Here is a 23,727-nt window from a genome sequence, read left to right on the forward strand (position 1 = left end):
AAATGTCTACTGGTCTACCATTGGTAATTTACTTTGTGTATTGGCCTATCATTGGTCATTTGTATTGTACGACCTCATTTTTTTATTGGCACTGTAAAGAGCTTCCCAATTATTATTATCATGATTTTACTTGCATAAATCTGTTAATATCACTTACAGTCCAATACAGATATTTAAACTTTTCCTGTCTAAATATCTTTAAACAGCGATTTGCTAGTATCCTTAAGATGTAAAAGGGGCTTTAAAAAAAAAAAAAATAGCTAAAAGAAAGTCCTGAAATGTGGTTCAATTGTCCATTCGTGGTTCTACTAAATTAGTACCTTTGAGATTCAAAGACTAAGAAAATAAGGAGAGATAATATAGACGATATATTAGAGCGACACAAGTAGGTAGAGAGGGGTGAAAAAATTAAGAATCTGATAACCTCAAAGAGGAAGAGAAAAACAAGGATGACAACATCCATAAGTAGCGAAGCACAAAAAATCGTAGATGGGAATACGTACAGGTAGATTTAAAAGGTTTTTACTAAAATCAAGAATAGATTTATTAGATAAAAAAACATAAAAACATGTTTTATTTTGTATGATGGCGATGGTCAAAGTAAATTATATTAAAGATGCTCATAACAATGGGAAAAATTATTTTGATACTGATATCCCATAAAAGTTTGAAAATTGGATCAAAATAAACAAAGATATGGGGAAAGATGTAAAACATATAAAAATAGCCAAAAACCTGATAAAAGGCAGTCTGGCCGCCATGGTTGTTTACTTAAAACGACAAAAAATTTATTTTTTAAATCCTTAACTTAAAAATTTGGAAAATCGGACCATATACACTATAGATATGGGAAAAAAGTGTTAAATATATAAAAATAGCCTAAAACCTGCCAAAAAGGCAATCTGGCCGTCATGGTTATTTTCTTTTAAAGACGGGAAATTTAATTTTGATATCTATAACTGAAAAAAATTTGAAAATCGGACTATAAACACTGAAGATATGGAGAAAAATGTTAAAAATATAAAAAAAAACAGCCTAAAACCTGCTAAAAAGGCAGTCTGGCCGTCATGGTTATTTTCTTTTGCAGACGGGAAATTTAATTTTGATATCTATAACTGAAAAAATTTTGAAAATCGGACCATAAACACTGAAGATATGGAGGAAAATGTGAAAAATATAAAAATAGCCTAAAACCTGCTAAAAAGGCAGTCTGACCGCCAATGATGTTTTATAGTCAATTATGCTTCTTAATAATGGGAATGTTGTCAAAAATTTCAGCATTCTATCTTTTATAGGAGCTGAGTAAATCCCATTTCCCCCATAGCGTTACGGACGGACGGACTGACGGACGGACGGACAGACAAAGTGAATTATAGAGTAGCTTCGCTACTAAAAATCTTCGAGAGTAAGAGAGAGATAGGAAAGGGGGGAGAGAGAGAGAGAGAGAGAGAGGGAGGGGGGGGGGTGTAAGAGAAATGAAGATCGTCCAGAGAGATGAATAGTGTCGACGAACAAGATATTTAGTCTGACTGCGGATAGTGGCATTAACACGGTGCAACTTAAAAATCATAATAAATATACTTTTACGTATGATTTGTATTAGATATGGTGAAAAGTGACTTTTCTACATAGAGTGACACTGGTTTAAAATAATACTATTTGATTCGACTCTATTCTTTAGGAGAGTGCGGGGTAAGTCAGAAAATAGCCTAAAACTACCTAGAAATATGTATACTGTTTACCTGAAAAGAACAACGATTTCGGACCAGCAATTAAGCTTCTTCATTTTCTATATATTTGCTTCAGAAAAAAAAACTTACTACTTTATATTATAGGTTTATTATAGGGATATACTATTAATCTTTGGATAATTGATCTTACTTCATAAATAGGCTGCACATATCCTAGTACTCGTTATAACCTTTTTAATTGACAATCACCTGCCCCACAACTTGGGGATTTCTTTTTGTTACATAAACACTTTTTATACATACATCATAATTATCAAGAAAGTATGCACCAAATTTTTAAGATGGTAAGCGTGATTAGCAAAGCTTCGTTTCACTCACTATCACATGTCTGACTAATTGCAGATTGGACATTGTAGATTGGACATTTGTGTTTATTTTTGGATATTTTTTATTGTCTAATTGTTGCATATATTGTAGTTACCTATAATGTCATCAAAAATATACTTTTTCGCTAAAGATTTTTAACGTTGAAGTGTCTTTTTGTTGGTTGCAGCATGATTTTGTTTTGTTTCAAAATCTTTAATAAATTTGGTTGTAAATTAAGTTGTTTAAAAATATTCATGTTTACATGTTTTACATTTATTTTAATTATTTATTTGATTTACATTAATTTTTGCATGTGCATCCTTGTTCATTCCAAAGTTAAAAAGTATAAAAATGCATCGAACACTTTGCTGATGTCAAACCTACATTAAATATGCTCAAATTTCATAAGTAGAGGATTTTTCAACAGGGATGGAGAGGACAGTGGCGGATTAATTATTCTACTTCCCTTTATTCTTTTTTATATTTTCTAGTTACCCAGGGATTTTAGAGATAAGACAAAAGACGAAAAGATTATTAATATCCCCAAAATTGATAATCCAAATTTGAAATTACCCAATCTGTAGATTAAAAGGACTGATTGAAAAGTTTGTACATTTCTAGTTTGGAACCATTCAATCAGATTTCAACATATGTAACCAAAGGTAACCAAAGTTTTTGAGCCAACGAAGCAGTTACTTACCAGTGCAATTTACAGTTCATTATCCCCCCCCCCCCTCTCCTATCCTACCAGAATTTCAAACATTATAGAGAGGTTTAATCATCGTCCATTGTACTCTCCCGTAACCATGATTTAAGATGAATTAGAATTTTTTAAACATTTTTAAAACTAACTGCAACTGGATCATTCTGACTCTTTGTTTACTTAATTTTTGTTAACAATAAAGAATAATTTAATATGTGTCTTATTTACACTTTTAAATATTTTTTAAAAAGTTTGTTAAGCATTAAGCGTTAATTTGGGTATGTTAAAATCGTTCTACGTAATTGATAATTCCTGCAACAAATTTGGTACAATTTTAAAATTTTAAATTAATTCCACAATTTTTTTCAACAAATTTTTTCTCTCTCATAAATAAAACCACAAAATTGTAAAATACGGTATGTGACCTAAAACAGACATGTCAAACTTTTCATCATTCTTTTGGAGTTTTTTTCGCTACACAAACTGTCGCAAATTGCAATAATAACAATTTTTAATCGTTTCAAAATAATCAGACAATTCTTCCTGTCAAAAATGTCAACACAACCTTACATTCTGTACATATGACGTCATTTCATACATAAAAACTATTTTTGAAGAGAAAAAAATAAAACACTTAACTTTATACAGTGTTCAATAATTCATATTTAAACTTTACATTTCTTGTATCAGTATTATCAATTTTTCATCGCTTCGATTTCAAAAAAATACCAGAATAGGTTTTTTTGTGCTGTAGAATATTCTTTAGAAAAAAGTAAGAAACAAGGATGAGAACAATCATAAAAGCGATGCTTTGAAATCAAAAGGTAGAACAAACAAACATGACTACCTGAAAGACCTGTCAAAACTTTATATGAAGAAAATTTTATCAAAAAAATAGTATGTTTTAAATGAAAAAACCTATTTTCTAGGAATGATTATAGAGTTGTTACTTTTTCTGAATTGTACCTAACTGTAACAGGAATCATCATCAAAAGTTAAAAATCGATAGGACAAATATGACATAACTAAATTAACGAAAGTGCATATGTGTCACTGATTTTTATAGAACACATTAATAGTGTCTGACTGATTATGACGTAACAAAAAAAATAGCCAATGAGAGGCCACTATAAATTTTACCATTGGTCAATAACGGCCTCTCATTGGCTAATTTTTTTTGTTACGTCATAATCAGTCAGACACTATTCACTGTTCATTTTTATAACCAGATAAAACTTAATAAAAAAATAACCTCTAAAGACTACTCGTAGAGCAGCTTCGCTGCTAAGAATATCATCTAAAAGATTTATAAAGTATAAGCGCAGTTATAAAGTTATATGGGATCTAGTTGGATATATAATATAAGGCATTTTTTATCCTTAAAACATGTCTAGGTATAAAATGCCTGTATCAAAGTATATATTTTCTATTATTGAAGGCGCACAGTCCAGTCTACAAATAATATGAAACATCCAAGAATAATTAATTCACATTCAGCGAACCGCTTTAAAAAAGCGCGTTTTCTAGCGCCGCGCATAATTAAGTTATGAATGATATTCTAGATTTTTCATGCAGGCTTTTTAGTCAGCCGTTTGGCCGTCTGCATGTTTTAAAGTTCCCTAAAAAGAAGCCATATTTCGTGCTCAAGACTTGATCCGTTTTATTGTCTTACTTAAATGTTTGTGTGCTCTTATGTAAGGTGACAAAATATTTGAGTTAAGCCAAATCAAACAAAAATCATTCTGTTCACAAACACGAACGTGCACAGAGATTTGCCTGGAGGATGTTTAGGCTCTTTATAGTACCTATAAAAAAGGCCATCATAGAATAAAAATGACCAATGATGTGCAAATACACAGTCTAAATTACCAATGGTAGACTAGTATGTACATTTTGATTGACCAATAGTAGGCAAGTATGGCGTCATTTTTTATAAGCACTTTAAAAAGCTCCTCTTGAATATTCTCTCTCAATGTCTGTATATCACACTAAATCTACAGTAAATTTTTATTTTGGAAACTTTTTGCACTCTCCTCTATCTTGAAGTTTGGACTAAAACAGAATTTTAATTATCTGGGAATTTAATTCTTTTCTAGAGTCCATAATATGATTAATTGCCTACCTTTTTCCACGTTTTTAAGAGTTCAACAGATATAAGATTTATGGCTACGGCTGAGGGTGACTGAACTAAGATTTTGTGGCTGCGGATGAGAGGGGATAAATCACGATTTTGTGACTGTTGATGATTCTCCCGCCAAGCCGCTAGGTTTTCTGGATTCAGCTGCTACTGCAACGTTGGCAAACTGTGGTGATTAGTGCAGATGCTTCAAAAAGCTTCGTGACAGAGTGAGGGTTGCTGCGGATACTTGTAGCATTCGTTGCACCTACTACTGCAACTTTTGCAAGCTGTCTTAGTTAATGCAGAGGCAGCTACTGTTTCAAGTTGCTAAGTTGTTGAGTGAGGCTTAGGTTGTCTTCTGCAAAGATTGGCTTTATTATGGTAGTCTTAGGCTGGCTGTAGCTATGGGTGGATTAGGCTAAGTGATCTTAGGTTGTCTGAATTAAAATTTGGTGGCTGTGGCTGATGTTGCAGCTGTTGATTATCATTATAATAAAGAAACGTAGAATAATAGTTATTTATCGCATCGTTTTATAACCTGCTTTCGCAGCTATAAAAATGTACAATTATGAGATTAAATCCAGTTTTGTTTGCCCAGAGATGCCAAAGTACGGGCTATCTAAACTGGTTTTAATATTATGTTTTACATTTTTTATTCCTAGAAAACTGGATATAATACGATGCTAGACATATTTTTTTCGTATGGATGAGAACCGGTTCTAATCCACCGGATATCAATCGGTTTTGAATAAATACGAGAAAATAAATAACAGATAAGCACCACTTCTGAACCATCAACTTTGTCAAGTGACAAAAGTTTGAATTGGATGATAGAAATAAAAAATAACTCATTAATTATTTGTGAAGAAACTTTTTGTACACATTATGTTTAGATTGTACACAAATTATGCTACTAATGTACACAAGAATGTGTATGCAATTATAGACAAACAAGGATGACAACATTCACAAAAGTAAGTCTAACGAATCAGACAAAAGGACACATTTTGACATACTAGAAAAAAATATCTTCTGAACAAAAATAGATGTGCCAATATCTTATTGTAGTAATGTAAGTTCTGTAAGCGTTTATTGATGTTTTCAACTTTTCATCCTTGTTTTTACATGTTTTCATTGGTCAAAAGATGTATGTACAGACAGTAAAAAGGACTAGCATTATTAAAAAATATTTAATGGACCTTTACACAATTAATTTGTGTAGAATTGAAACTATTATCTCAGATTATCTGTTTAGAAAGAAACATTTCATAAACTAAGTTTTTTTTTATACTTTTTCGGAGTAATTTATTCATATTTTTTTTATAGATGTCTTATCCTCTTCTTGTTGTTCCTTGAGATACGGAAAGTGTCATGTGTGACGTCATAAAAATATATCTAAAAAGGAAGAATGAGAGGAGAGGTGGGAAAGGAAACCCCTAAAAAAGGGATAGATTTATATGTATTTTTATGAAGTTACACATGACCTTCCAGGGCTTCTACTAAATGTTTTTATTCTTGTTTAATACATGATTGCATAGGTCAAATAGAAACAATAAGTTTTGTACAATTGGAACTATTATCTCAGATTATCTGTTTTAGAAAGAAATATTTCATAAAGAAAATATTTTAATAATTTTTCGGATTTTTTTCCATACTTTTTTTTTTATAGATGCTCTAATTATATTCTTGTGTAGCTTATGATAATGAGTTGCTAAGTTCCTTTTTGTAGCTAAGGCGTTTCCCCTTACTTTTAAAGCTCTGTTCCGAAAAAAAATAGCTGGACTCAATTCAAGGACGTCAAAATGGGGGGGGGGGGGTGGATAGCTATAACACCTATTTTTTTTTTTTTTGTGATTTTACCTTTAAGGTTCGTTACATACATTCAAATATTGCCCCACGCCCCTCCCCCACACCTAAAAGAAAGTGGTAACTTTCAATCCAATTTCAATTTAAATCCTGAGTGCAGTTTAGTTTAAATAATTACCCTCCTCTCACTTATCAAAAGTATTTAAATGGCGAGGGTAAAAGACACAAACTTGAACTAAAATTATTATTGTAAGAACAATGATATACTGTATATGACATATTAAATTAACTCTATCTCGAAACTACAATTATGAAGTAGAACTAGAAGCTAATTAAACACAATGTCACTATACATAAGCGCAGCTACTCTACAACTTAGAAATGGTCAAAAAAAATTACAATAAAATAACAGACATAAGGTAACTATACTTTTAATATTTAACAATTAATAGAAGTCTAACTAAATAAAAAAATGGATGGTCAGTTGTCGTAAATTTGCTAAAATCCAAAATAAGTAAAAAGCTAAAAAAATTTTTTTGGAAATGGAAGCTAAAATCACCGCCCTCCCCAAAAGATAAATACAAAACCTGAATGAAAATCTTTAATATTTTTGTTATGGGGGGAGGGAAGAGGGGGGGGGGGAATTTATTTAGTGGCAACTGTCCTCTCCCTTCCTTGTTATGTTAATACACAATGTGTTGTTCACAGGAGAGGAGAAAAAAACCTATTCCCTTGTGGTACACATACGTAATTATCTTGGCATCATATCGCTTTCGCACAAACAAAATCAGATAACGGTTCACACTGCAATTGTGAGACAGGGAGTATAATAAAAGGTGTGTGGACGTGGAGAGGGCTAGAACACCCCCCCCCCCCTCCGCCCGGGAATAAATTATATGTAAATTGCATTATTAAAATAGAATGGCTGACAAAATATAAACATAATGACACACAGTATGACTGCATACTTATGTTGAAATATGTAAATTCCTATTTTTTTTGACAGAGATATGGGGAAGTGATAGAGCACCTATTAACCATTGCTGCTTCCATGGAATGAATTACTCTATTATATTCTGGGAAATAAAGCTAAACATTTTAGCTAGTCCGTTATAATTGTTTCTTAAAAAAGTGTCAGCACGCATTTTTTTTTTTTTTTTTGTAGAAAGAGAACTAATAGCTGGAATTGTAAAAGTATATGTACCTATTTACCCCTATCTATAGCCGAAACAATCGCCTAAAAGAGATATATTCGACTTTTAAACAACATTAAAAACAAAAAAAATATATTCCATGGTTTTATGAATTTATAAATTGTTGAATGTTTTTTTTTTGCATTCGTGAAAAATTCTTTATAATACGATATATGATTTTTCGGTATGGCTCAGTCCTAATCTAGCAGATATTTAAGAATTTAATGCCATATTGGAATAGTTATTTCTCGCATCTTATTATAAACAGCTTTCCGCGGATATAGAATGTACAATTATAAGATTAAAACCAGTTTTTTTTAGCCCCGAAATGCCAAAGGAACGGGCTAAAAAACTGGTTTTAATCTTATGATTGTACATTTTTATTTTCGTAGAAAGCTGGATATAATACGATGCTAGACATAGTTTTTTCGTATGGATAAGAACCGGTTCCTATCCACCGGATTCGAATGAATACGAGAAAAGGTTATTATTGTTGTGCTAATACTAATTGATATATTTTCAGAACAAGAATGACAATACCAGTATTTGATGCGCTGTGGACTTGCTTGTTTGGAATCATAGTCACTTTTTCTATAGGAAACTCGTTAATTATTTTTATATATATTTTCTTATGGTGTAATCTATTTATTTATTTTGTAATTCATAAAAAAGAATGATAACTTTCATAAGTTGATACTAGCCAAACTCATACAGTTAGGGAGTTGAATCCATTTTTATAGAAGCAGAAATATAATCTATGATTATGGTTTGGACCCTCTAAAACTGTAATCTACCTTTCCACTTTCCCCTCTCTTGGTGAAGATATCTTCAACGTCGATACGATTTTTGAAATGTAAGATTCTACTTTCCCTTCTCTTGGTGAAGATATCTTCAACGCCGATACGATTTTTGAAATGTAAGATTCCACTTTCCCCTCTCTTGGTGAGGATTTCTTCAACGCCGATACGATTTTTGAAATTTAAGATTCCACTTTTGCCTCTCTTGGTGAAGATATCTTCAACAAGAGAGACAAAAGTGGAATCTTATATTTCAAAAATCGTATCGGCGTTGAAGATATCTTCACCAAGAGAGGGGAAAGTGGAAAGGTAGATTACAGTTTTAGAGGGTCCAAACCATAATCATAGATTATATTTCTGCTTCTATAAAAATGGATTCAACTCCCTAACTGTCATAAAGAAAAAAAGTTATAGGCTTATTCAATAATATTATCAAGAAATTTTAAGATTCCATCTCATAAAATAGAAATTCACATTTTCCTGCGCAATTTCTATGCCTTATAGCATTAAATACAAACTGATAGACAAATGTTTATTGGCCATTGACTTCCCTTCAAGAAATTTCAGCTTTTTAAAATTCTAGTTGCTTCGCCCCTAGCCTCAAGGAGAGGACGGATATTTCAAAAATATAGAGACATATATAAACCTACCATGAAATGAATTACCTATTCGGACGAGATATTTAGCTATAGACAAACAAACCTTACTACTTTAAATTATAGGATTTGAATTTTGTTAATCATCATTGATGGTGTATATACATCTATCGGACATTGTCATATCCCTTAAAATCTCTGCTAAAAGCTTAGTCTTCAATATAAAAGATATTTAATTTCTATTGTTCGGAAAGATAAAATTTTCTATCAGTAACTAGTGAGAAAATTAAAATTAATGAATAAGAAAATTTTCATAAAGTTTACTTTTAGTTTATTCCAACATAATCTTCATTTTTTCTTTCATTAAAAAAGTTATTGTAATGTAAATTTATCTATTATAGAATATCAGATTAAAAAACTGAAAATCAAAACTTTTAAAAAAAACTTAGATTATAAGTTGACAACATCCATGAAAAGTGAAGAATAAAAATTTAGACTAAATTTAAAGTCAACTGAACAGACGGACGGATATTGTGACTTATAGAGAAGCTGCACAATGGCCAGGGAATTATAAATAAAAATTTTGAGGTACCTATTTCAAATACCAGCTAAAAAAACAGTATATAGATGAACAAAAGGTTTGTTATAGACAAAATTCTCAATTATCATAGGAATCTTTACATGGATTTTTTACTTCTATCTTAAATAGCCGCCGAGAAAAACATATATTTTTACTTAAGGATAAACAGACAAAAACTTGAAAATATAGAGTAGCTTCAATACAAAAAAAACTCTTTACCAAAATTCTATTTTCTAATACCCCATAAGCGGATTTTAAAAGACTTTATAAATTTATTTTTTCCAAAGTTTTTATAAACTTCCATGATGTCATCCCTTATCTTACAATTTTTTAAGCCAACAGTTGAACATTTTTTTTTATTTGATATTGTTCTAATGACTGCTTTAAAAATAGATTTGTAAAGGATTGTTTTTTAAAATGAAAACATTTTTCGTGTGGCTTTGAGTCCAAAAAGTATAAATAAAATATGTACAGGAGCAAATAAAACTTTAAATAGCTCAATGTTAATTCATATTCATATTTCGTATCAGTTCAGAAATTTGGTTTAAGTATACCTTACCATTTAAAAATGAATAGCAACAAATAATGCAAAAGTGGTGCAAATTGGATGAAAGTCGCAAAATATGCTCTGGCTTATTATGCATTGATGGTTCTTGGCTATTTAAGAAAAACGTTTCTTTTTAATTTGTGTAAACACTTGTTTGGAATGGGGTGTGCCAAAGTTTCAGCTGGAAAAATATTTTCCTAATATAAAACACAAAGAGAGAGGGAACGGGTAATTTTGCTTTACATAATTTGGTCATTACATCATTTGACACCTATAGTTATGTCCCTTTTAATATCAATGCCTTATAATGATATGTTGCAAATTTGATGCTTTAGACTTTATGCAGAAGTGATAGACAACCTTCTGATTAGTTTGTATGCAGGGAGGGATGGAACATTAGGTTATTTATTACACCAGTCCTCAAAGTTTAATTATAACATCTTCTTATTCGTTGGCTTAACAATTTTCTGGACTTTTATTGAATTTTAATTTGTTGGCTCATTTAATTGAGTGTTCAAACTTTTCAACCACAGAAGGGAAAATATGTGTATCAGTATAGGGTATATACATCAATTTATCAGCCATTGTCTTATCCCTTTAGATTCCTGGTTTGTATGCATATGATCAAAGGAATTTCTATGTAAATTGAAATTATGAAATACATTGGTGGCTTGGAATCAAAGGTTAAACTTGGAAAATCATTCATCATTTTAAATCCCCTTCGAGTATAAACAAATTATCAAATCTTTGCTAAAGAAACAAACAAAACAAATAAAAACCCATACAAACCATTTTAACTACTTATGGATAAAAAAGAATTAGCAGCTCATTTTCTGCATTGAAGCAACTATTTCAAAAAAATAAATATTATTCATATTTGACGTATTTTTGCCACCTAGTTAGAGGTGAATTTTCTCAGTTCTAACCCTACTTGGCCATACCCATATGGGATACTATTACTACGGGGCTCTTCCTAACCTAAAAAATCTTACTTTTTTTTGCATTTTATGTGATTGAGGGGACCGCCCAACTACTATTTTCTGCGTTACCAAATTAAAAACTTAAACCCAAACGAATAAAACTTTTAAACAAAACTAGATAAAACACAACCGATTTAATAAGTTAGATTTATGAAATAATTTTGTAATTTAATGAAGAACCATATAATCTTTAAAATGCTCAAAATTTTGGAATAAGGATTAAAATTTTTAATTTATTGACGAATTTTCTTAATGTTAGGAGGGAATATTTTGATTTTCTGGATTATTTTAGGTAATCTTTTTTATTACTTTATATTCATCAAAAAAGATTAATTTGATAATCTTTAAAATTTCTTCGTACTAGAGTGGACCGTTTATCACACCATCCCCCATTATCAAATTCTAAGTTTTGTTAAAGTTAGGTTAAAAGAGGCAAGGTTCGGCAACACAGGGTTAAAGCACCGCAGGATTTAAGAGTTTAAGATACTTAGTATGGGGTTAAAATATGAGGATAGAGAGGGGGGGGGAGAGGTGTAAGGTTTCAGATGGTCCACAGCTGAACTTTGTGAAATCACCTATAATCTCTTCATTGTATAACGACCGACTATTTCACTTCGCGAATATTATAAGAGAACAAGGACAAAAAATATTTGAAATTAGAGCAGCAATTACAGGATGATATATATTTTATTTGTAAAAGAAAAGTATACTATCATTTTTCTCTAAATCACGTCTAAATTAGGCAGCTATTTTCTTATATGAGAGATAGACATTTTATTTCGTAGAAAAGAGATATACCTGCTTTTTATTTCAATCTTTAATTTATATTTTTTATCTAGCCCACAAGCGGATGTGTAATATCCCGAATTATTTCTTGTTAAACCTGGCGGTAGCGGACTTGGGCATGGCAGTTCTTAACATCATTCCTTCGTTTCTTTTTATGAGAGATGGGTATGTAGGATAGATAGATAGAGATACAAATAGAAAGATAGTTAGATAGACAGGTAGATGGATTTAGATAGAGAGACAGAGGAGAGAAACAAAAATAAAGAGAGAGTGTGTGTGTGTGAGAGAGAGAGAGAGAGAGGGAGAAAGAGAGAGAGGAAGAGAGAGAGAGAGAGAGAGAGAGAGAGAGAGAGAGAAAGAGAGATAGAGAGAGAGAGAGAGAGAGAAAGAGAGAGAGAGAGAAAGAGAGAGAGAGAGAGTGATGTGAAGACAAAAATGGTAGAAAAGATAAAAATAAATAAATGTACTTTAGGAAATGGCTATTTGGTAGTGCTTACTGTCGCTTCAATATGTTCACATCATATCTGACCGTATCAGCGAGCATTCTAACTCTTCTAATTCTCACTATCAACAGGTAGCATAATATTACAAGTATGTCTATATGTCATCCATTCTGACCGTATCAGCTAGTGTTATAACTCATCTTATTCTCACTATCAACAGGTAGCATAATTTACAAGTATGTCTATATGTCATCCTATCTGACCGTATCAGCGAGTGTTGTGACTCCTCTTATTCTGACAATTAACAGGTAGCATATTACAAGTCTGTCTATATGTCATCCTATCTGACCGTATCAGCGAGTATTCTAACTCTTCTACTTCTCACTATCAACAGGTAGCATAATATTACAAGTCTACCTGTATATCATACTATCTGACCGATTCATCGAGTGTTCTTACTCTGCTTATTCTGACTACTAACAGGTAGCATACTATTACAAGTCTACCTGTATATCATTCTATCTGACCGTATCAGCTAGTGTATTTATTCGACTAAAAGTCGCCTTTGCTGTTTATCCAGCTATTAATTATTACGCTTACATGATAAAAAACATTGATATTTACAATTTCTGATTATAACACAGAGGCTACTCTATAAGGTTCCATGGCTTACATTCTGTCTGTAATATGTAACACAAAACTGTTAAAGTTTATCTTGTTGCTTCAAACAGCTTCGCAACTGTCGGTATTAGGTGAAATGGACGCAAGTGTTATTGTTAATTAGCATTTCTCTATAATTATCTCATAAGTAATTACTACCCATACAGGGATGGGACAATCAACGATAAATCAATATTTCCTAAATTCTTATGTATAAAATTCTGCTTTTGTTAGTTAAGTTGAAGTCAATTTTAATTTTATTACCACCTTTAAGCTTCCAAAAGACAAATCTTGTTTTAAATTATTTGGGGGGGGGGCCCGGGGGGGGGGAGGGTGTTCTTCCCTGTAAATAATCTACTTTTTTGTTTTTACTCTTATCTATACTAAACATAACTATTCATTAGAAACATTAATTGAAATACTTCAGAGAAATAGAAATACACTGAATAAAACCGAAATATGGACAATGAAATTTACATTTGTGTAAAAAAAGATTATTTGTGCCCAACAATATATATTATTCCAATAAGCTTAAAATAGTTACAGTTACAGCTAAATTCAGTGTAAAATTAATCTTTGGTATTGTTAATGTTATATTTTAGAAATATCATTTGAATAGCTTCTAGATTTGGTGTAACTGACAGATATTAGCATTTATATTTAAACAGGGTTATGATACATAACATAAAGAACCTAGAAAATTGTTACAATGATTATGCCTGCTGTTCTTTATTTTTACTGATCCTGTTATTCATGGTGATAAAAGATTATTTGAAAGAAAATAGGAAGTTGGAAAAATACCTTTCATTGATACTAGGAAATAGGGATCACATTTCCAGCCTCCCACGAATATTAGGAATTGGTTATTATTCATTCAATAATACAATCTATAGCATAGATGTTGACAAAGATAACTACCTCCTCCCCTTTTCTAATGACCTTTATCGTCTGCTAGAAAATTGTTTTCTGCTACTTGGCTGTGTCAATATTACCAACACCATTAGTTGAATTTCAAAGACACTATTGAGAGTCGGCACAAGGTCATCAGGATAGGGAAATACAGTTATTTAACCCCCTTCCCCCTCTAGTGTTAAACTCTAATATTCATCCTTATGTGTTTGAAAGATTTCGCAAACCGCTGGCTTTTCTCTTAGATATGAATTTATGTTTATAAGTTTCATTTAAGATAGAGAAAAACTTTGTAGCAAGTAAAAAATACGTATTGACATTCCTCTATTTCTGATTTTACAGTTCTTTTAGTGTCAAAAGGTGGAGAAATGTGCGTTCTATTGTTTTTACTTTTTAATAATGAATCTATTCTTTAATTCAAAATGTCTGTTTGTACAACCGTCTGCCCAATAGCTACGCAGAAGAAACCGTCACTGATATTTTCGAAAGACGAATGCAATTGTTTTTGAAGACTTCTCTGACAAATAAGATCTAATTTGTAACAAATACATATATGTAATATGTATGTAATAATAATATGGAGGAAATGAAATTTTCTCTGCTTGCAATATAAAATTTCTTTTAGATTTTTGAAGATTCGCTTGACTAATGATCATCTTCTTTATAACTTACTTTGTCAATAAGTATCTTCAGCTCAGATAAAAAAATATGTTTCCTTACTATTTATGGATGTTGTCATTCTTGTTTATTAAAATTGAAAACTTTAATTTAAATATAAGCAGACAAAATACAGACATAAACACAGAATAAGTGAAAATATTTTGACATAAATTGTATTAAATATAAAATGAATAGTGAAAGGCATCTTATTCTGGGATCTAAAGGGATGAAACAATGCTCGATAAATTCATGTACATACCTAATGTTAATTCACCAAATTACCCCCTCCTGTAGATTACAATTAGTGGTTGACACTCAACTTAATGAACCAATCAAAATGTATTAAAAGTCTCCAAAGTTTATATAACGAATAGGAACACATTATTATATAACGTTGTGGACTTGTTGTGTAATAAAAAGCCCATTGTTCCCTCTCTCTTCGCATCTTATTATATAAATTGTTTTTCAGTTAAGACTTTGCTAACCACTAAACCAATCGAGTTTTTAATTTTTGTAAATCTTTAAATATATTAGGATATTTCAGGATAATTTCATTTTTGTGAATCTTTAAATATTAGGATATTTTAGGATAATTTAATTTCAAAAAAATTAATTCTTTATTTTGTTTTTGGCTACATAACTTCCCTGTCTCCTCTAGATGCTAGGGGCGCAACCGCTAGTTGCATACATTGGACATTACTAGAAAAAGTATTTTTTACCTCTAAGAAATTTATTTTATAGATAGTTTTTCTTTGTTATTCTAAAATTAGATAAAATGCACTTAAAACACTTTTTCTCCTTAAAATTGTTGATACCGTATTTTAATTCAATATTATAAATCAGATATAAACAAGGGCGAAAACATTTATAGAAGTAAAAAAAAGATATTATATTCTGCATTACCTAGTAATCTATTACAACATTAGAGTAAAGCAATAGAGGGATAGGGGGTTAAATAAATGCATGTCCCTTTCCCGAGGACCCTGGGCCGACTTTCGTTTGGTTCTTTGATAATCAACCAATAGCCTCGGGAATATTAACACAGCCAAGTCGCTATTAAAAGAGTAGAAAGCAATTTGTTAGCAGACGAAAAAGTTACCGGATTGTTGTCTGGTTATACATATATATTATAAATTTATTAATACAACATAACACTATTCTAAATCACGGGAGTAATGGATAAAGGAAACTTTTATAGATGCTATACTTTTAAAATACTTGAGGATTAATGCTTATTAGTTTGATAAATAAATACACACTCACTTAATTTTATTAAAAATATACAGTTTCTAAATTTATGTTTAGAAAAATTAAATTTAAAGAATGTGTTCATTGTTTTTTATTCCTTGCTAATTACATAAGAAATCTTAATTAATCTTATAATTAGGATTGTTCTTTTTTACTCTGTAACCTTTAGCTGTGTAATTAAAATGTGTGCATTCTTGTTCTAATCAGATTAGCAAGACAATATACAGATGTGTTCAAGGACGTCCAATCGTGTGTGTGTTTGTGGGGGATACCAGACATTTTTATCCATTAAAAAAAAAGGTTTTATGTCTCCAATTTTAAAACATTTGAATCAACATTTAATAAAATACCTTTTAATTACTTTTATAGCATACTGATCCCAATAAATAAATTAGCTAATAAATTCAAACACCTACTCCCCCCCCCCCCCCCCTCCAAAAATATATAAGGCTCAGATAAGAAGATTTGATAGAGTAGTCTTTTCTTGCTTCAGAAACGAAACAGCTTGATTAATTACAATTAATGTTGGTCTGTCCGTTAAAGGGGGGCTCAAAACAGATCAAATAAAGTATACTGGATAATGCCCAATCAGCAAAAATAATCTAGTCCAGTCTAGGCTTAAAGTATAACTAAGTATACCACAGAATAAAGAGAAATATAACAACTAAGAAATACTTAATAAGAATAATACTTATATTTGACATATGATGCTATTTTTATTCTTATAGTAAAGTAACAGGATCTGTGTGTGTGTCTGAGACGAAAAATTACGCCAACCACTGAACCGATATGTATCTCTTTTACAATGTAGCTCCTCATAGGTCTTGGGAAGGTTCATAACTTTGTTTTTTTGGAGGGGGGGGGGGGGGGGAGAACCTGCTTTTTTTCCAAGAAAAAGATTCCAATACCTTTAATTGTAAAGGTAAAGCACCAACTAAGCATGTCCCAGCTTAAGAGTAATTAATACTATGATTAACAAAGGAAGAAAATATAATATTGGTATTTTTTTCTGGGGTACGTATTAGGTATTTACTTAGCTTTTTTGTATATGTTTACAAACGATGTTAATTTATTAGCTTTTATTATAGCAAGAGGTCTGAAAATGTGTTTGGTTTCTTTATCTTATAACTGTAAATCAAGCATTAGAGTTATAAAACAACTGTTTTTATTAAAAGATGATAAAACTAAATTTATAATTATTTGTATGATATTTTTAAAATAAGAAAGTATGACTGTTCATATTGAGTAAGTTAGTATACATGGTCATTCCAGAGATCTTATATAAGATTATATTTCAGAAAGAAAGCAGTGTTGACCCCCCTGGCTCCCTGTCTGTCCAGAAGGAAGCTGGTTCTGTACCTGGCCCTGATATGGACACTCAGTACAATCATATCAATGCCAGGGTTTGCCATGGCTGAGTTGGTCACTGTTGAAAGGTTAGTTAGCGATGTGTATATTAATAATTTGGTGCTGTATTGGGCCCTTAATTCTTCTTTTATTCACCCTTAAACATCGAGCACCACAATATTTTTTATTAAATTGAAAAAAGAGGGAAAGTGTAGTTTTTTTTGATGCTGTGAGTATTGGTTTAAAAAATATGACGTAACAAAAAAAATTAGCCAATGAGAGTCCACAACGCATGCCGCCATTGGTCAATAACGGCCTCTCATTGGCTAATTTTTTTTGTTACGTCATATTTTTTAAACCAATACTCACAGCATCTTTTTTTTCGAAATATGAACTAAGCTAACCTGACCCAAAGTAATAACCAAAGATAATAAATAGAAAATAAAAACTATCCGCTACCCTTATTTTCAAATTCTTTCAAAATAAGAGGAGATGTTCTGTGCCCGACTAGATACTACTTAGATGTATATTATGTAATTAATATTGATATTTTTTGAGCTATTTTGTTAAACGCTATTATGTCAAACATTATTCTGTATATACTACTAGCGGCTACGCCCCTAGAGGCCTCTAGTGGCATTTATTTTAAATATCTAATTTAAGAAATAATTTGTCTATGGTCAATCAGCTGTTAAATAATAAATTCATGTATCTACGCAGCGCAACTACGCTACGTAGAGACATTCATACGCTAGCGACACTATGCGGCAGGAATATTTCAATTTTTTTCGATTTTATTGTGATTTCTCTTGGAAGGGTGGTGGTACCCTCCCCCAAAATAGTTATAAACCTTCCCAGGACCTATGAGAATCTACCCTGTTAAGGAGAACCCGATCGGTTCAGCGGTTAGCGAGATCCTTCGGTACAGACACACAGATACACACACAGACAAACAAACATCCTGATACTTTAGTATAAGGATTTTGACCAGTCCAAAACTATTGCATTTCCAGAAAGCATTGCAAACTCAATGAAGGAAATATTTAATTTCAGCAATAATACAAGTTCTGTGACAAGTGAGGAATATTCAATCTGTATTTTCCACTGGCCAGACGGATTCCAGGGTCAATCAAGACTAGACTTTATGTGAGTATAACTTTGTATTTTCCACTGGCCAGACAGATTCCAGGGTCAGTCCAGACTAGACTCTATGTGAGTATAACATTGTATTTTCCACTGGCCAGACGGATTCCAGGGTCAGTCCAGGCTAGACTTTATGTGAGTATAACTTTGTATTTTCCTCTGGCCAGACGAATTCCAGGGTCAGTCCAGACTAGACTCTATGTGAGAATAACATTGTATTTTCCAATGGCCAGACGGATTCCAGGGTCAGTCCAGACTAGACTCTATGTGAGTATAACATTGTATTTTCCAATGGCCAGACGGATTCCAGGGTCAGTCCAGACTAGACTTTATGTGAGTATAACTTTGTATTTTCCACTGGCCAGACAGATTCCAGGGTCAGTCCAGACTAGACTCTATGTGAGTATAACTTTGTATTTTCTACTGGCCAGACAGATTCCAGGGTCAGTCCAGACTAGACTTTATGTGAGTATAACTTTGTATTTTCCACTGGCCAGACGGATTCCAGGGTCAGTCAAGACTAGATTTTATGTGAGTATAACTTTGTATTTTCCACTGGCCAGACAGATTCCAGGGTCAGTCCAGACTAGACTCTATATGAGTATAACTTTGTATTTTCCACTAGCCAGACAGATTCCAGGGTCAGTCAAGACTAGACTTTATGTGAGTATAACTTTGTATTTCCACTGGCCAGACAGATTCCTGGGTCAGTCAAGACTAGACTTTATGTGAGTATAACATTGTATTTTCCAATGGCCAGACAGATTCCAGGGTCAGTCAAGGCTAGACTTTATGTAAGTAAAACTTATCATTTTAATCAGAATTTACGCATTGTATATGATGGGTATTATAATATGGAATAGAAAGGGAAGGAATTGGAGGAATTGCTGTAGTAGTTAAGTACGATTTAGAAAGCGTAGCAACTCTATAATCGTTACTAGAATTTCCGTACGTCCATTTTAAACATGTTGATTTTTAACTTTTTTAACAACAAAATTTGTATCAGATAAAATTATCCGATTGATCTGATTTTTTGAATACTGATTCCTAGGACAACAAAGTACAATATTATAAGCGAAGCTTCTCTAAAATCAAGTCCTAAAATGTAAGTAGATCCATAAACATTATCCTGTATTTAGCAGTTTTTCAACAACTTTATATTTAATTTTGCTTCGACTCTTATATATTTATATTCTGATTATTCTGTTCTGTCACTATACAAGTGTTAATGTCCGTTAGTCCTACCGTTTCAGTGCTTCGCTTTTATGGATGTTATCATCCTTGTTTTTATACACTGGCCCGATAGTTTCCTGGATCTGTTAAGGTAATCTAAAAGAATAAACAATTTTGTTTTTGAGCCTAAAACTCCCAAAAGAAGTAATAAAACCAGACATGCAGTCAGACCTTCCTAGATCCAATTTCTTACGTATTAATGTGGTTAAGAAGCATAAAATTAAGTATTAAGTATATTTATGGGAAAAGATTTGGTTTATAATTAGAAAATTATATTTCATCTTTAGTAAAACATTTTGCCTCGAATATTTCCAAATAATACGAAATTTGTTTCAGCCATCCATTATTGTTCAATTGACTAATTACCAAAGTCTTTATTTAAACAGACATCCAACGATTTGATCTTTTTAAAAGTTTGTTTTATAGTAATAAAATGCGCATTTTTAAGGGCCAATGTATTTTCATTATTTACACTTTGTCATCTGGAAAATAAGTTCTTATGATGTACTGAAAACAGAAAGTAAAAAGAAATCATTCACTTTATCTTACAATTAGACTTATAATAAAAAGAAAACCATCAAAAACAGATTTTACTTTTTGCTTTTTCTTCTTTAGAACAATTCTTGAAAATTAAATAAAAGTTCTTTTAAAATCCTTCTTTTTAACGGGAAATGTTTGGATAGTAAAAGAGGTAGGCGAGATTTAATCATTGAAAACTCGTATAAATAGACGCAAAAAGGTCTATATTAATTGAATAATTCAATCTTCTTTTTAAACGCGAAGCTTTTCACATTTACGGTTTATCCATCTTTACGTGCATCCGTAAAGGATATAATTGTTAAAAAAAATGCCTTATAAATTTCAAACTCTGAATAATTATTTGCGTTACAAAAAGGCTTTAAATTCTTAGTATCTCTATAATAAGGTCTTTCAAAGTAAGTATGTTTGAATTACATAATTTAGAGGTCAATTTACCAAGATATTTATTCTGAGGTGGGTCTTTAAATCACAGCAATGCCGATGCCTCTAGTGTGCCGAATTTGAAAGCTGCTCACCTAATAGCAATTTTGAAATCAAAATGGCAGTGGTGAGCCAAGAAACACTGACCGACTCAGTGATTTAAAGATCCAGCTCAGAATTATAATACCCACTTTCTTTGAGTGCTACATCTATAAGAGTTAATGGTCGTTTGACCTAGTGTCTGATTATTTAGCTTCGATTTTGTGGATGTTGCAATCCTTGTTTTAAGTTTTCCTTGTACAAATTTACTATCTTTGGATTAGAAAATATGATATATATACATTAAATGATAATTATTTTTCTGGAGACCCTATCTAATGGATACATTTACTTAAAGCTACATGAAGCTTCCCTTAAAAGGAGAATTTATTCAGACATTTTTTAAGAATTAAAAAATATCATACTTTTTCTTTAAAGATAGTCCAATCTATATGGATAGGCAATTTTTTTGTTTCAACTATCATTTTCACGACAACCCTTGGTAGATAAATAGATAAAGAAGTTTATAGCCAACCTTTCCAAACTTTTACAATATCCAGCTAAGCGTTATGAGGACCCCATCCACCCCCCACCCACCTTACAAGTCATCATTCGATATTCTAGTGTGGGTGGTTTACTCATCTACATTTAGTTTAGTTACGTTAAATTGGAAACAGGGATTAACTCAAAAAGGATTTGATCCCCACAAGGTTAGAAACCTGAATGAACATCCTTTTGATTTTTTTTCAAGATTTTGTCTGTTCTTTGCCTCTGTCAAAATTTTTGTAAAAGGTAATTTTCCAGGGGGAGGGGGTGAATTGTGTACTCCATTAACGCTTTCAAGGATATTGCCTTTATTTTTTGATGCCAAAGATGTGAGGTAAGCTTAGTAGCACCGCATAGGTATATAAAATTTAAATTTGATAAAGAAAACCTCTTTCAACTTAACTTCATCTAATTTATTAAATTAAATGTTTGGTGTAAATTTTTAAACTTATATACGAGGCGCAGCTAGATATAATTCATCGGAGAAGTTATTATTAAATTTCTTAAATTAACATCAAAAAAAAGGAACAAACCTATGTGAAGAAAATAGATTTAATCTTTACCGTTCAGACCTGACTAAAAGTAATTATGTAAATGATCGATAATAAACTTTTATTTTAATGGAAATCAGTTTTAAAAAACGCGACAGCATAGAGCTGCACTACACAAACAAGAACAAACTTATTCAGTAGAATATTTATTTCGTGTTATACAAGCCTTCTCAATTCTAATTGTCTGAGAGTTTCTCTTAAAATTAGTTTTGATTAATATGAAATGCAACCCCCCACTATTTTATCATTTATCCCCTAACACATTATACTTTATAATAAAATGCATTACTTGAATATTGAATTTTGTACTGAGATTCTAATTGATTCGTCAATGAGGAAAAATTCATTAAGTATGCACTTTTAAAAGTTTTAATTGCAGCAAACTTGAAACTGCATAGCACCGTTTATACAAATTTAGATACATATATTAAATAGTTATTTATCGCATCGTATTATAAACAGATTTCCACTGATACAGAAATAAACAATAAAAAAATTAAAGCCAATTTTGTTGGCCCCGAGATGCCGGTAGCACTGGCTAAAAAACTCGTAAAATACATTTTATATTCGTAAAAAACTGGATATATTACGATACGATACATGATTTTTTAGTATAGCTAAAAACCGGTTCTAATCCAGCGAATAATAATTGTTTTCGAAGCCATACTGGAAATACTGATTATATTTGGGAGGCCAACCAAAAAAATGAGATTGAATTTCTTGTGTCTTAGTAAAGCAAGTAAATATTTGTAGGAAAAGAGAGTTTATTGATTTATTGACGTACATCCCCACGAAATTACCTCTTCTGTAGAGTGCAATTAGTGGTTGAAACGTTTGGAAACTCAACTAAATGAACCAAATAATTAAATTCAATAAAAGTCCCCTATGGTGTTAAGCCAATACATAAGAAATAGTTTTTATAAGACTTTTAAGACTAGTGTAACTAACAGCTCAACGTCCCCTACCTCCCTACATTTGCGCCTGGCTTCTGAATGTTTTAAAAATATTAAGAGCGCATAATTAGTGTCTTCTTGACTTTAAAAGAGTGATTAACAGTCAATAGACCGCACCCCATAAGTAATTAAATCTACACTTTTGAGTGTGTTATTTATTTTTAAGACACTCTGTAACCAAATGCACTTACTACGGGTTACCTGGAAACATTTTAAATAGATTAAACTATATTAACTTTACAAACTCTGCGTTTTTCCTTTTCTTTATTATCTAATTTTCAAAAGATATTAAGTTTCATTCCCCAAAATTCATATATATCTTTGCGAATACCCTCACAGTCTAAATCATGTAAACGTCTTTGCTTATGCGTAAAAAACAATACAAATATAAAAAGGCTTACCTTTTGATTATATGTAGATTATTATGTTTAGATATTGTCCATATATAAATAACTTGAAATAAGAGGATTATTCTTATTATCAACAAAGCTTTCTTTTATTCCAATAGTTTTTCCGTCCGTTAGCTGTGTTAATATTTTCTCTGGTGCTATGAAATAAAAATGTATAGAAAAAGTAAAATTCTTATGACCAATGAGATGCTACCTTGTAAATAACTTTGTCCGTCGGTTCAATAAAAATGAAAAAAAAAAGAAAATTGGCTCTTTCTTCTGTAATTAAAATGATATCTAGTTTTTGTGTTGAATATTCCTATGACTACCTTTTTTAATTCACTTTACAATCAGTTTGTTATATATTTATTATAAACTTTCTTGCTGATTGCATATATTGTCATCCTAGTTTATATATTGTGATTAAGTAGTAAGTGGTATTATATTATCATTTTATTTTCCTTTTCAACATATAAATAAAT

The 23,727-nt window shown here is 31.3% G+C and overlaps 1 protein-coding gene across 1 annotated transcript in view; it reads left to right on the forward strand.

Annotated features, from left to right (window-relative positions):
- Nucleotides 1–11,640: 11,640 nt before the first annotated feature.
- Nucleotides 11,641–23,727, forward strand: part of LOC145322217 (substance-P receptor-like) — a 35,245-nt gene continuing 23,158 nt past the window's right edge. Inside the window, exons 1-5 of the mRNA XM_080164073.1 lie at nt 11,641–11,670; nt 12,218–12,329; nt 12,637–12,738; nt 17,383–17,520; nt 18,485–18,577. Coding sequence (XP_080020199.1) covers nt 12,229–12,329; nt 12,637–12,738; nt 17,383–17,520; nt 18,485–18,577 — 434 coding nt within the window. The 5' untranslated portion in view covers nt 11,641–11,670; nt 12,218–12,228. The remainder of the gene's footprint in view (nt 11,671–12,217; nt 12,330–12,636; nt 12,739–17,382; nt 17,521–18,484; nt 18,578–23,727) is intronic.

Source organism: Acartia tonsa, chromosome 6 (genome assembly GCF_053477335.1).
Source record: "Acartia tonsa isolate MP-2025a chromosome 6, ASM5347733v1, whole genome shotgun sequence".
NCBI lineage: Eukaryota > Metazoa > Arthropoda > Copepoda > Calanoida > Acartiidae > Acartia > Acartia tonsa.